The 14285-nt window shown below is 29.5% G+C and overlaps 1 protein-coding gene across 1 annotated transcript in view; it reads right to left on the reverse strand.

Annotated features, from left to right (window-relative positions):
• Positions 1–1432: 1432 nt before the first annotated feature.
• Positions 1433–14285, reverse strand: part of Smp_127420 (unnamed protein product) — a gene marked incomplete at both ends in the record, with an annotated part of 47792 nt that continues 34939 nt past the window's right edge. Inside the window, 5 exons of the mRNA XM_018792027.1 lie at positions 1433–2125; positions 5126–5230; positions 6194–6262; positions 8569–8745; positions 11852–12540. Of these exons, the coding sequence (XP_018644929.1) occupies positions 1433–2125; positions 5126–5230; positions 6194–6262; positions 8569–8745; positions 11852–12540 (1733 nt within the window). The remainder of the gene's footprint in view (positions 2126–5125; positions 5231–6193; positions 6263–8568; positions 8746–11851; positions 12541–14285) is intronic.

A 14285-nucleotide genomic window follows, 5' to 3' on the forward strand; every position in this document is an offset into this window, starting at 1 on the left:
TGAATTGCTGTAGTAGATGTCAATTTTTAAAACTATATTATTGTCGTATTTTAACAATATTTGTAATTGTTTAACGATAGTTGCATCTACCCTTGAATTAGTCGGACTAATTTTAATTTCATAGATCTCGTATAAACGACTTTAAATGCTCAATGAAGAATTAAATATATTTGAAGAATTAAAGCCTCGAAAAAAATGAAATCATAATCAGAAAGAACAATCGGATAAAAAAACAAATTACACAACTCTTATTTTGAAGAACCATAAGATTTAAGATTTCTGAATTTGAAAGAACATCAAGACAATAATAATAATAATAGTACTAATAATAACGATAATAACAATTACAACATCTACAATGGTAAAGAAGATAGGAGTTAAGCGATAATAATGATGACGTGAATTTTTTTAGGAGAACAACAAAGAAAGGGCATAGTTGATGGGATGGAAAAAACAAATAAACAAACAAACAAACGAAAAGCAATCAGGAAAGAAAAACAATCGATAAAATAAAAAATAAAATAATTGATACAATTTTTCTTCGCTTTTCAAAAGAAATACTTCCTCTTCTTCTGTTTATCTCTATCTGACTGTCTATCTCTTTATCTGATTCTTGTAAGAACTTGAATAATATGCTGTTTGTACATGGATCGTTTACATTCTTTTTTCTTTTCATTTTTTTCATTCAGATTTATTATGTGCAAAATAATGATCGAAAGAAATAGGCATGAACATACAAACACATATATATATTGAACAGATCATAATCGTGAAAGACTTGAGTAGATTATTTTCAATAACAATATTGATGATATCCAATTATTATTATTATTATCATTATTATTTTAGTAATAAACATATTGAATAAAATTGATCGGTAAACTCAACAATCTCAACCGTTTTTTTAGGTGTATTGGATCAATATTATCCCTGATCATTAAAAAAAAATTGTGTTATTTTTCAATGATAAAATAAATTTTTCCACTTGGGTAATTCATTACTATTTTTGTTGTTGTTTTTGTAGTATAATAAAGAAATAAAGCCGATGAATAAGACTTAAAAAAAAAGAAGAGAAGTTTTTCTTTTTGTCATAAACATGTTTTTTTTTTGGGTTACTATGATATGAGTATATACATAACTATATAACAAAAAGCTTTGATTACACTGAATCTTGATTATTTGTATTCAGAATTTATGTATGTATTTATATATATTTGTATGTATGTATGTATATCTGTATATATGTATGTGTATCTGTATATATGTATGTGTGTATGTGTATTGGCTTTCTATTATGTTAATGTTTATATGATAATTTTAAAAAAAATGCGAATTTTTTTCTCCAATTCAATTTTTCATTGTTTTATTATAATCAATAAACAATCAAAGAAAAATAAATCAATAATTATTTATTATTAAAAAAAATTTGTTTTTAAGTAATCTTTTCTGATACAATTGTTGATGGAATAATTTGATCAGAGCATAAATTATTATTATTACTTTTATTGTCTGTTATTAAATTAATATTGATGGAATTATTGTTACTATCAAGTTTTAATGAATTAATTTTTGATTTATCTAATTGATTATTAGATAATTTAACAGGTTTAATAGATTTGTTTATTTTGATATTATTAGTAATATTGTGACTAGATGAAGTATTTATATGCTCAGGGCTAGATCCAACACCTCCAGTGACTGTTGTTATAGTTATAGGAGTTTTAGTAGTATTCGTAGTAATAACAGTGTTTACTGTAGTATTAGAAAGGGTTGAATGTAATGTACATATAGTTGGTGTGTCATGTGATGAAATCGAGTTATTAGTATTATTATCACTACTATTATTATTATTATTACTCTTTATAATTGTTTCTGATGAACAAGTCGATAATAAATTAGTAGTATCAAGTGATTTTTCTTTTTTTAACTTTTTCTTTTTCTTTTGTTTTCCACTTTGATTTAATTCATCACGTTCATCAACAATTTCAGCTACAGATGGTGGTTGTAATCTTGACGAAGTTATACGTAATTGTTGTAAAACAGTAAAGCGTAATACATCAGATAAACTAATTATACCATCTACACGATAATCATTTGTATTGTTCACAATTACAAGACTACGATACTAAAATATAAAAAAAAGAATTGATAAGAAATATGTAATTCATTAAAAAATCTATATCAAATGTAACATTGTTCAAATGTTTGTCTTAAAATAAATCATTTTGAATCCATTTGTCATAGCTGTGTAATAATAGATTAGTTTTATTTATAAACAAACTGATGAGCTTGTTGAATAAATTATCTCTTTAAATATTTTAAGTATTAATCAGATTAAAGAGAATTTCGGCAATGACCATTCTATTCAAATAGTATTATAAAAGTCAACGGTTTCTAATAATAAATTATTCAGAGAGTTTCAGTAGATATATTTTTCCGTTATAATGATGGTAAAGAAAGAGTTTTTGTTATTTAAAAGCTGAAATTTTTCATAATCACTGTATCAGATAGTGTTGATAATATGTTAACTGTATTCATACTAACCAGTGACAACTATTATTTTTTTTACATAATTAAGTTATCTATAATTAATTACCGTTTAGTAAATGTAAAATGCATCCAGTTGTATCTTAGAGATATTCCCTAATTATTTAGTAAATGTTCTTTTTTTAAGTATTCATTTTAGTGAAAGAGAACACAGGTAGGTATAACCAAATATACTTGAACATAAAATTACGTAATCTCTTAATAAAATCTGAGAATCATACAGTAAATACTTCCTTTGCAAAATGTTAGTCAATCGTCTCAGAATTCATTGTTCCTGCATTTTTATACCAATCGCTTTTGTTCCTGTTCTTTCGTTCACGACCTTCTGCTGCCAGACATTCTAATCATGACTATCGTCACATACTAATCATGTCGATATAAGTAGCGCATCATATCCATCACTTTTCACAATACATTCAAGTGATATGTAAAATCAAAAAAGTTTCATTGTACAAAAATCCATTGTAATTCTAAGTGATTAAAATAATGAAATAGAACTCCATAGAACTCTATGAAAGTTGAGTAAAACTGTTGTATAGACTTGACAAAATGAAGTTAAAATATCCACTAAAAATACTGCTCAGAGCAACAGTAAAAACTTTGCAACTAAATCAACCAACCTAAACAAACTAATTTATACTTAAAACTTGATAACATTCAACATTAGAAGAATTTATATTCTAATTTATAAATCTTTCAATTAAGAAAAAGATAACAATGTTTGTAGATTGAAATGAATTCATCCTAATTTACAACTTTTTATCAGCTTCATACAGTCTACCATTATAATTATTAATATAATTATAAGCAAATGTTTCATACAACTTAGTCTATGCGTTTTTAGACAAACATTCGTAAAGTAACAAAATTTATAATGATTAGAAAAATAGATTACAAAATGTATAAATACACACAATTAAGATGAATGTGTAAACCTTTACAAAATAATGTAATATTAACCATTTGTTTATAATTATACTAGTATAGTTGAGATCATGAGTCAATTGAAGCTAGACTACCATGGAAAACTTGAAAGCACTGTATGGCCGTTTCGTCCTATTGTGGGACTCCTCAGCAATGCGCATCCACGATCCCGCCTCGCGAGATTCGAACTCAAGACCTATCAGTCTCACGCGCGAGCACTTAACCTCTAGAGCGCTGAGCCGGTATCCAACGGTGTTAATGTCTGATTTCAACCAATCCACGAAATTGAGCAAACATTCACCAATGTTTTCAGTGAGTTGATATCTCCCAACAGACCTGGCCGTTCAGTGCTTCCAGGTTTTCCATGGTGGTCTAGCTTCAATTAACTCATGATCTCAACTATATAAAATTACTAAGGTCTCCACAAAACCCCCTTCTGATAATTATACTAATAATTGTAATTTTAAGCTGCATGAAACTAATGTGAAACTATCAAATAGAATGAATTTATTTTATTTTAAAAACTTTGTTGTTTTATATTCTGTTTATATTTATCAAGTAATCTGGTTGAATGAAATCCTTAAAGAGTTTCACAACGTTCAATAGTAAGAAAAATTATTGACAATTTTCTTTCTAACCAGTTTCCATTCTCCAACAAACCATCTAAACAAACAACTGATATTAACTAAAGTATATACATACATTTATACATATACAAAAGATCACCGCCTCCAATTCATGTAACAATTTCCTTCTGTACATCAATTATTTACTTCAGGATGATGTATCTTCCCTATAGTTTGTTTATTTGTTGGCCATCATTTATTGATAAACCTTATTTTATCAAATCTATGTTAAAATAAATGAAGTTTATCAAGTATTCATGACTCTCTCTTTGTCTCTCTCTATATGATCATGAGTTCAATTAATTTAACATGCACACAAATTATATCACTATAATTTTCACATAAAACAACAATCATAAATGAAATATAGTTACTGGAGTGATAATAATATCATAAAAAATTCAAACCCCCTCTGTGTATTCAAAAACAGTTTGTTCTTACCTTAAACCTACTTTGGTAATATTAGATTATTTTTCAAAGTGATTAGTTGCCAAATTGTTTTCACATTATTTTTTTAATTATTATTATTATCCTTGTCAACTCTTGCCCCTCCCCCCTTTCCATTCTACTTGACCTTTTATTTTTATATATAAATATTCTTAACAAGTATATGTGTGATCAGATTGTTCGAAATGTATTGCGCTAATATATCACATAGTCCTGATAATCTTCATCTTATTATACTATCGAAATTTGTTGAATAGTCGAAACTTAGTAATCCTGTCAATTTGTCTGCTATTAACTGAGTAGAATTTTAGATTTACACTAAATAAGTTACATCAAAAATACTGTTACTGTTTTGAAATCATTAATATTGAGACGGATCAGTATACATATATGCACACAATACGATTTCACCCTCATATACAATTTGTTTTTATATCTTTTTCTTTGGTATAATTGTAGTTTCAAAAAACGAAATCGCCGGGTAAACTAATCTTTACATTTGTATTTTCCTCATTATCGATAACTTTTCCACAACACTATACCCAAATGATCTACTATCAGTCGATTCTTAAACAACTTACCCCTGTTTTAACTAACTTTTCCATTACATAAAGTAAGTTATTTGATGCAAGACATATTTCCACAGGTGGTTTCTTTTGTGTATCATCAATAGATTTAGTGTTTGTCTGCAAATTTGAAAAAAAATAATCAGAAATTATATGTATAATTTATATTTCCTTTAAAGCTACGTAATACATTGTAATAAAATGATTTACATAGTTAAGTATAAATCACCCACCTATAATACATTTTTACTTCTAGTTTACCATTAGCCATTGTTAACATTAAAGTTAGAAGTCTCAAACTACATTTCACTGTTCAGTTTCAGTGACAATCTAACCCTTAGAATACACAGGTAGCTATATACAGGTTATATACAGAAAGTACATAAAACTAAGAATTACATTACACAAAAATTGCAGCTACTCGGTATTTTAACCTTGATAATGACTTAAACCAACATGTATTTCTTGTGTACAAACTCATGCTTTTTGCAGCTTCAAGTTAAGGTATAATTCGTAAGCATAATAGAAATGCAGTGAAATTAACGTCGGCTGACGAGAATTAAAGTAAGACTGAAGCATAAAGTAATGATCATCAAAGCTTATTTTATGATATATGCACACTGAAATACTAGTGCTTCTATGTGAGGATACATAAATGAGATGAAAATGGTATCTTTCTATTTGATATGTAGTTACCAATTACTGCTATAATTTACAGTTAATATTACCTTGGTTTTCATAAGTTCATAAACCATTAACATCCCAGATTAACTTTCAAAGTTTCGGTTTATCTGCCTCAATACCCTATAACATGTTTATGTGTAACATGTTTTCACGATGAGCATTTTTTTCCTACTTATCTGAGTTCGCATCTACAAGTAAGCAGCTAATTCATTTAGGTAACGGTTTTCTCGGGATTTTGTTCTTTGTAGGTCACGAGAATAAACATTTTAATCGGTAAAAGTATGTCCTGTTCTGCTTCTCGACCCATCACATATGTGAATTACACAATCAATCTATTTTGATAATAAGATATTGTGATGTTTATGAACTAATTTATAAGTTGTGTAGATCATCACTTACCTTGCATATGTCAAGTACTTCTTGAATAGTTAAGTTCGGATTTTTATAAGCTCCATTTATTACGAGGGTCTGTAAAAAAACAATCAGAAATGAACACAATCGAATTCTTTAACTATGAGAAGATATTGTCTAAGAGAGAAATCCGAATCAATATTGACATTTGTGTGCATTTAAAGGTTACCTTTATCACTTCCCAATACCGACTTTGTAGAAGTGAACAGATGTTATATCAGAATCAAAAACCCAATCATCACTCTGACTCTTGTTTTCATTTTGTGTATATATTTGTTAATCAACCGAATGTTCATGGAAGAAGTTAAGTGATCCTTAGTACATAACGTGAATTGATGGAAATTATTAAGTAATGAATTATGGATTATTATTTAATGACTGAATAAAAGCGATTATTTATTATAATAAATGATTCAACACACATTGAACTTTGTTTAAAAAAATACAAGGCGTTCATCAAGTTTCAGGAATTAGGCTTTTTCAATGAACAACAGACTATTATATGTATACTAGCTACTGATAATCTTCTGATCACTTTCATAAATCGTTTTAGATCCTTTTTTTACATTACGTATCGATTTCCTTCATTTCATATCAATACCAAGGAATTAAAAATGCAACTGTTAGCTAGAAAATTGGAATTTCTGTGTGACGCTAACACGTTTCTTTTTATCGTTTTTTTAGATAAAATAGGTGTCAAAAAAGGTGTAACTTTTAAAGATCTACTATATTTCTGTTTATCACTCTCTCACTGGTTAATCTTTAATTTAAATTATTTTTTTACCATGTTGTGGTTGATCAAATATTGAAAAAGTATAATTTCCAGGACTAATTCATGGTTTATTATTATCTATATTTTTATTGTATAATTATTCAGTAATTGCATTATTAAGTTTCTCGATTATCCTTATGGTAGACTTTCAGTGAAGTCATTAACTATTACAATACAGTTTAGCTTTCCTTGATTATAACTAATTGTTCATTGCCCTTTTAACTCCGTTTTCTTTCACTTTGGAGTAGTTGTGCCTAAATTGTCACTTTATATTCATGTTAATGTCGAACCAGGAAATTAATCTATATTATTGTACGCATTGATTTACACAAAAGATACTAATGCACTACTGCCTGCAGTATTCTTATTTCTGGTCGAAAACCGTAATAGAAGAAGGGCATACTTTTTGGAGCAATAGGTGTTAGGATTTATTGGTGGAACTTAATTATAGTGATGGCTTTAGAAAATTATAGCAATGACTGCGAAATCTCAACCATTTATCCTGCTAAAAAAACAGTGTCTGGGATTAGTGTAGGAATAAAATCAGAAGCTGGAGCCAGGAATCAATATAAGAAATCAGGGTTATGGTTATCTTCATGAGCTAACAGCTATAATTCATGAATCCTATTAAGTCTTAAAAATGAATGAAGTTCGGGGACAGATTTCAGAATCACCATCTGGAATCTGATTATTTCGTTTCCACTCTTTAGCATCGGAGATGTCTCTCAGCTGAACTCAAAGTTAACTTTGCCGATGGAAGCATATAATTAGCCAAAGCCTAAAACACTAGACAATAGCCGAAATTGCTTAGTCTGGGTAAAACAATATCACAGGATTGTGACCAGTGAAATAATTCAGATATAAATTAACATCTTGTTTATGACACGTGCGTAGTGATCCAAGTAGACCAAGTATTTAGTTGCTTTGTTCATGTTCCCAGAACTCTATCTAGTAAGGATCTGAAGAAGTTTTTATTAGTTGAACTATGGCTCTCTTCTTTAACTTAATCTTATCCGCTTGTTGTTGCTTATGATATTTATGAATATATTAAGAATAAACAAACTCTTCTAGGTGATTTTAATTAATCTTCATTACAAAACTCATAAAATGACTTTCATATCAGTTTATCCTGGTGATTTGTGAAGGTTTCCACTTTAAAAGGAAACCTTTTAAATATTTAGTTAGGATTTCATTTATTGAAGTGAAACAAATTCATTGTTGTGAAGAATCTATTCATATTGCAAAAGGCAACTTTTTATCCACATTTCATGACAATAATAATAATATATCTATAAACTATAACAATATCTAAGCCCGATAAAGACTGTATAAAGTAATTTATGAAACAATCTCCAAATTAAAAGTTCATAAGCCTAAAATGTATGTAAAAAGTAAAATAATCTTACAAAGATTGTTCTATTCTTCATCATAGTGTACAAAATGATTCATTCGTTCTCTAAATATTATATATTCCTTCACTATTTAAAATAATACTGGTAATCTGAATATTAATGTACAGATTGAATTTACTGTTAATATTATAATAATAAAGTACAAGCATATAAAAAGTAAATGAACAAGTTATACTTACGAATACATCAAATTTTGAGAATATATTAACTAAACGACGATTAATTATTGTATCTACAACTGGTAAAGCAGTTACACAATTCTCTTGAAATAATAATAATGCATCAGCTAGACGAGTAGATGGTGTAACTAATAAAATGGATCCATGCGTTCCAATATTCAAATCAATTAAACTTGACTAAATTAAAAGAGTGAAAGGAAACAATACAGAAATCAAGTCGATTTTTATAAATATCTAAATAAAAAAAATTCATTTACTATGAAAATGTTCCTTTTTGCCATGGAGTAATGTAAAATATGTTATCATGAATTCTAATATACTTGGTTAATCAGTTTCAACTCTTCTTTGATTTATCATTTCAGTTGAGACTTTAAAAAAACCAGTGAGGAAAAGTTTTGAACATTTATTAGATCATTTACATTCACATGGCAACATAGTTAATTACTTGTTATCACAACTTGTGGAGATTTTAGTAAGAATTCACATGGCGATTTCAATCGATTGTCCATAAAACTGTGAATTGTGACCAAAGTTATCTATCAAACACAGTTCCTACAATTCATATTACCGTAGTGAGGGAAACGTAATAAGAATAAAGTGAAAAGAGTATAAATGATAGTAAAACGTCGAGCTAGAAGAACATAGTTCGTTCAGGAGAAATGAAATATAAAAAAAGTGTATAATCATGCGTTCATTAGTGAATAGCTTCGAGAGGGAATTCTCGGAATTCTGATTTAAAGTTGTAACTAGTAGGGTCCAACTGTGTCGAGTGTGAGGCAGTCACTCAACAAAAACAATGTGGCATGATCGCAAAATATCGTGAATTATTTGAAGTTGGACTTTAACACCATTGGATACCAGATCAATGGTGTAGAGCTTAAGAGTTTGTGTATTTACACCAAAAGTCCTGAGTTTTATCCCGAGTATGGGATTGTAAGTGGGCACTGCTGAGAAGCCCCGTACTGTGTGGAAACGGCTGTTCGATGCTTCCAGATTTTGAATGGTGTTCTGAAATTGATCGGTTCATGATCTCTATGAAATAATAGTTTGAATGTAAGAGTTAGAGAAAGATAGAATGAACATAACTGGCATACCACAGTAAACCGTCAGTCATCTCACTCAACATATTCGGTTATCAGCTATGATTATCATGAATTACCAAGAAGAAATTTGAACCTCTTGACATGGTTTAGTCATACATTCAGTGACTGCATGAATTGATTTGTTTACCTTTGCTCATCTAACATGATCATGTGTTATCCACCATTACAAATTATCTCAGTATTAGAGAAACTTATAACTGTGAACTCTGAAACACGGAGTTATTAAATGTAGCTAACATTATCTAAACACTTTCTTTCAGACGCATTAAATAGTTAAGCATTAAGTTTTTAAGATTCAAAAATCATAATCTGAGATGGAAGTGGAAATTTGCTACGAATTAACATTTACCAAAAGGATAGCAACAATGAAGATCAATTATTCATTGCCACATTTTCTTGTTTAATCTGAGTGAACGAAAAAAGCTTCGAATAAATTCTATGAATCATAAGTAACGATAGGTAGCTAAGACAACTAATAAAATGCTACATACTATTAAGTTATATAAAAATGAGATCTTTTCTTTATGACCAATCTAAACTATTTCTCCAGATGATTCAAATTGATAAAATCTGCGTAACAAATATACATAAATATTGAATCATTCATTTATAGTCGATAACTTATATCTCTTTATCAGATGTTAAAAGTATATCCTACTTAATCTTTATTGACCTGGATAGAATGTGATATTCATGTTTCAATTTTATTCATGTTTAACTAACAAAATTCTATTTACTATTTGATAGTTTATTGCTTGGTGTAATTCATCTCATTTTTTGAAAGAACAGCTGTCGCAAAATGAGAAACTTTCATGTACTAATTTTTGAATTTTGTTACATAATACATACTACATGTGCTGTTCCTTATGAACTGAAATATAATCATGAAGTATCGACTATTTACATACACCACAGTGGTAGCAGTAGCATACACCTGACTTCATGATGATGGAAGCATTTATGTTGATGATTTTCTAACGAAGGTTATGGAAGCCTCATAACTGATCTATTCAGTGGAAAAGATGCAATAGCTTCAAATACACTTGACAATTAAATCGACAGTATATTGATCAAATACAGTTAAGCAAAGACACAGTGTTCTCGAAAAAAGTAAACTTCCTAGTTAATTAAACGTTTATGTAAATGTTTGTGGTCTATGAATATTCATCTATCAATAAGTAGTCCATGGATACATATTAGGACTTTGTAAATACGGAATAATTATTTTAAGAAGTCATTTAAGGATATTTTGGGGTAAAAACCCTACTATAATAGTCAGGTTTTTTATCACATACTGTTTAGTTAATTAAACTCGCTAAATTTGATTTATAAACCGGGTAAATGTTCAGGAAGTTCAATTAATGTTAAGAGAGTTTTAATTCCCCCCCCAAAAAAACTGATTTACTAATGCATGAGAATTCAGTAGTAGAATAATCAAGCGTAATTATTTAACGGAAAATCGATCGCCATTAGAACAATATTCACGCTTCAGTAAACAAACAGGAAACTATTCAAACCATGAATGAATACAGATAGGTAACCTATTCTTTCCTCTAGATTAGACTTTCTTTGTATATTTACGTTTGAACAGATTTATAAACAATGTGTTAAAAAATTACTTTACTGCATCAATACATTTGATAACTAACTTTTCATTTAGAATGAATAATAATCTACAAGAAACTGTTCTTTTGCTTTGAGCCATTCATTTAGATAAGTGTTTATTGGTTAACTGTCAACCAACTAGAAGAAAATAACAACAATTGTTTAGAACTATGCTTGATCTCATTGAAAGATATCATGATTGTCCACATTTAGCTTTAGTTTAAAAAAAACAAAATTTCCATGAACTGATAATTAGTTGGTAAGCAGTATATTTTTTAATCCATACCCTTTATGTTCTATAACTAACTTTTAAAATTAAGTTACTTGGGGAATAAGAAAGTTGATTTAAGTGATGAGAGTATTTTGTTAACTATTAAGTTACACTTATCTAGGTTCTGTGGTTTTCAGTTTTAATCATTGAAGATCTATTTAGGACTTGGTTCAATTTGAACCCACCTTGTCACACTTTAGAGTTTTAGTCATTAACTTTCGATTGGCTAGAAATTATGCTTCATTATTGAAATTAAACTCTAAGAATTAAAAAAAAGAAACTAGTATTAAAAATGATAACTTACTTGTAAAAATCTTGGTTGAGGCAATTTATTCAATTTTTCAAACATATACATAAGTAGTTTACGTTGAGTAAGTACATACAATATATTACCACATCCATCAAAAGGTGAGTCCATAATTGGCAAATGATGTAATCGATATCTTAACAATAATCGTAAAGCTTTAAAAATAGATTCTTCTGGATCACAGATAAATAAACGTGAGGGAAAAATATTCTGTATTGGTCTATTCAGAAAACATAATATTTGATTGTTTTTATTAATAGAAGTGTTATCACATTGGATTCTCATTTCCATATCTCCATCATTGTTTTCACCATCGTCTAATGTACATTTTATCGTATTGTCAGACAAATTTTGATTTGACATGGTAGATGATAATTGTATTACTGGAAGGTCTGAGGACAATGACTTTGTACTAGAACGACTGCTGCTTCTTCTACTACCACTACTTCCACTACTACTACTACTATCACTCCCATTGTCATTACTACTACCGCTATTACTATCACTATCACCTTTACTAGATGATGAACGTGAACTTGATGACGACGATGATGTATTGTTTGACGGTGGCCATGATGTTAAATTAATACTAGTATGCAATTTATTCATTGATTTGTCCACATTTTTACTAGTAGACGATGTAATTTGTAATGATAAACGATGTGTCCTGTCGGCTATGAGCATATCTGAAAAAATATTATATATATATTTTTTTTTCAGACATTTTAACTTCAATGATTATTATAAAATTTATTTGAAGCATTTTTATTTTGAATAACCACACACGTGTGGCCTTGAAAAAGTATAAATGAATGAATAACTAATTATAGGATTATTCTTTTAACTATTATCACTCATAACTGTATAGAGTTTATAAACCGATAGTTTTTTTGCATTCTATATTCGTTTTGTATGTAAAGAATTGATTTCCATTATATTATGAAGATCAAAACTAATATAAACAAATATGTTACTCAATAATAAGATTTAAACTGGTTACGGACAGTTGATGTTTATGCATGACACTGTAGGGTGGGTAATGTTTCTTGATGAAAGCGCAAGTATTGGTAGATAATGGTGATAATCATAATTAGTTAACACTATTCTAGAGATTTCAAACAAATTACATTCTATCATTTCCAGTAATATAGTTTAATATCATATTAAAAATTATTGTTCGTTAACTAAAAGGATTTAGATCATGAATCGATCGATGTTAGGCTACCATTGAAAACCTGGAAGCGCTGAACGGTGATTGGATGCTGACTCAGTGGTCTAGAAGTTAGGCGTTTGTGAGCGAAACCGGAGGTCTTGGGTTCGAATCACATGTGCAGGGTCGCGGATGAGCTCTGCTGAGGAGCTCCATATTAGGACGAAACGGCCGTCCAGTGCTTCCAGGTTTTCAATGGTGGTCCTACATCAATCAGTTCATGATCTCAATCAAAAACTTAACAATTTCCACAACCTCATACTGAGAAAAGGATTTACGTAATCACTTACTTTTATGTTATCTAAGCTATTTCACTTAGATATAATCTCGTTTGTTTGTATATGACGTTATGTAAAATAAACAAGACCGCTATTAACCCTAGCAAATATGTATCATTCGGAAGTGCTATTTGATTTGAAAACATAATGAAAAGTGAAGATTGAGTTCAGCAAACATCTGTTACTGTGCCATTTTGAGTTTTACTGAACAATTAGCTCCAATAGTCGAATAATCGAATAACTTGTTAGGTCCATGAGCTAGTTACAGCTAGTATCATGATCATATTTATAATCACAGTGTAGATCGAGTTTGTGGTTGATCACTTACGGTACTGATATATTTACATTGTTCGATCCCTTAGTGACTTTTTTCATACTTCCTTAATCAGTGAATGATGCTACTCCGAATACCTGACTTCCATCTGAATTTTGTTTATGATGTTTTTTTAAAATAACAATTAAAGCGTGACGGTTAAATTATCCAGCTAAAAGAATGTAACTCTACGAAAATCGTCCACCTGAGCTAAAAGCCTTCTTCATTATCTGAAAATCGAACTCCATAAGAAATATGAATTGCATTAAGGATGCAGAAAATCTTTAACAAGCTTGTTAGAAACAGCTTATATGATTGCATAGATATGTGAGCGAAGGTTGAAACAAGAACATTTTCATAACTAGTTTTTGCCCCCAAATGCCCTAGTACGGCTGAGAGTGGGCAAAGTCTGCTCTGCCTCTCGAAATGCTCTCACATGGCAACGCGTATATAGTCTCTGCCAGGGAAGTCCTACTCACTACCTTCTCGTGGCGGGGTGTTGTTTACGAAAGTGAGAGGACGAAAAGCGAATGTCCGGCGCTTTAACCGGGTTACTGGACACGGAAAGTTCACCTAGGGCAGTTGGAAAACCCTGATTCCAACCCAATGATGCACATGGGCTCCAGTATC

This window comes from Schistosoma mansoni (genome assembly GCF_000237925.1).
Source record: "Schistosoma mansoni, WGS project CABG00000000 data, chromosome 1 unplaced supercontig 0010, strain Puerto Rico, whole genome shotgun sequence".
In the NCBI taxonomy this organism is placed as follows: Eukaryota; Metazoa; Platyhelminthes; class Trematoda; order Strigeidida; family Schistosomatidae; genus Schistosoma; species Schistosoma mansoni.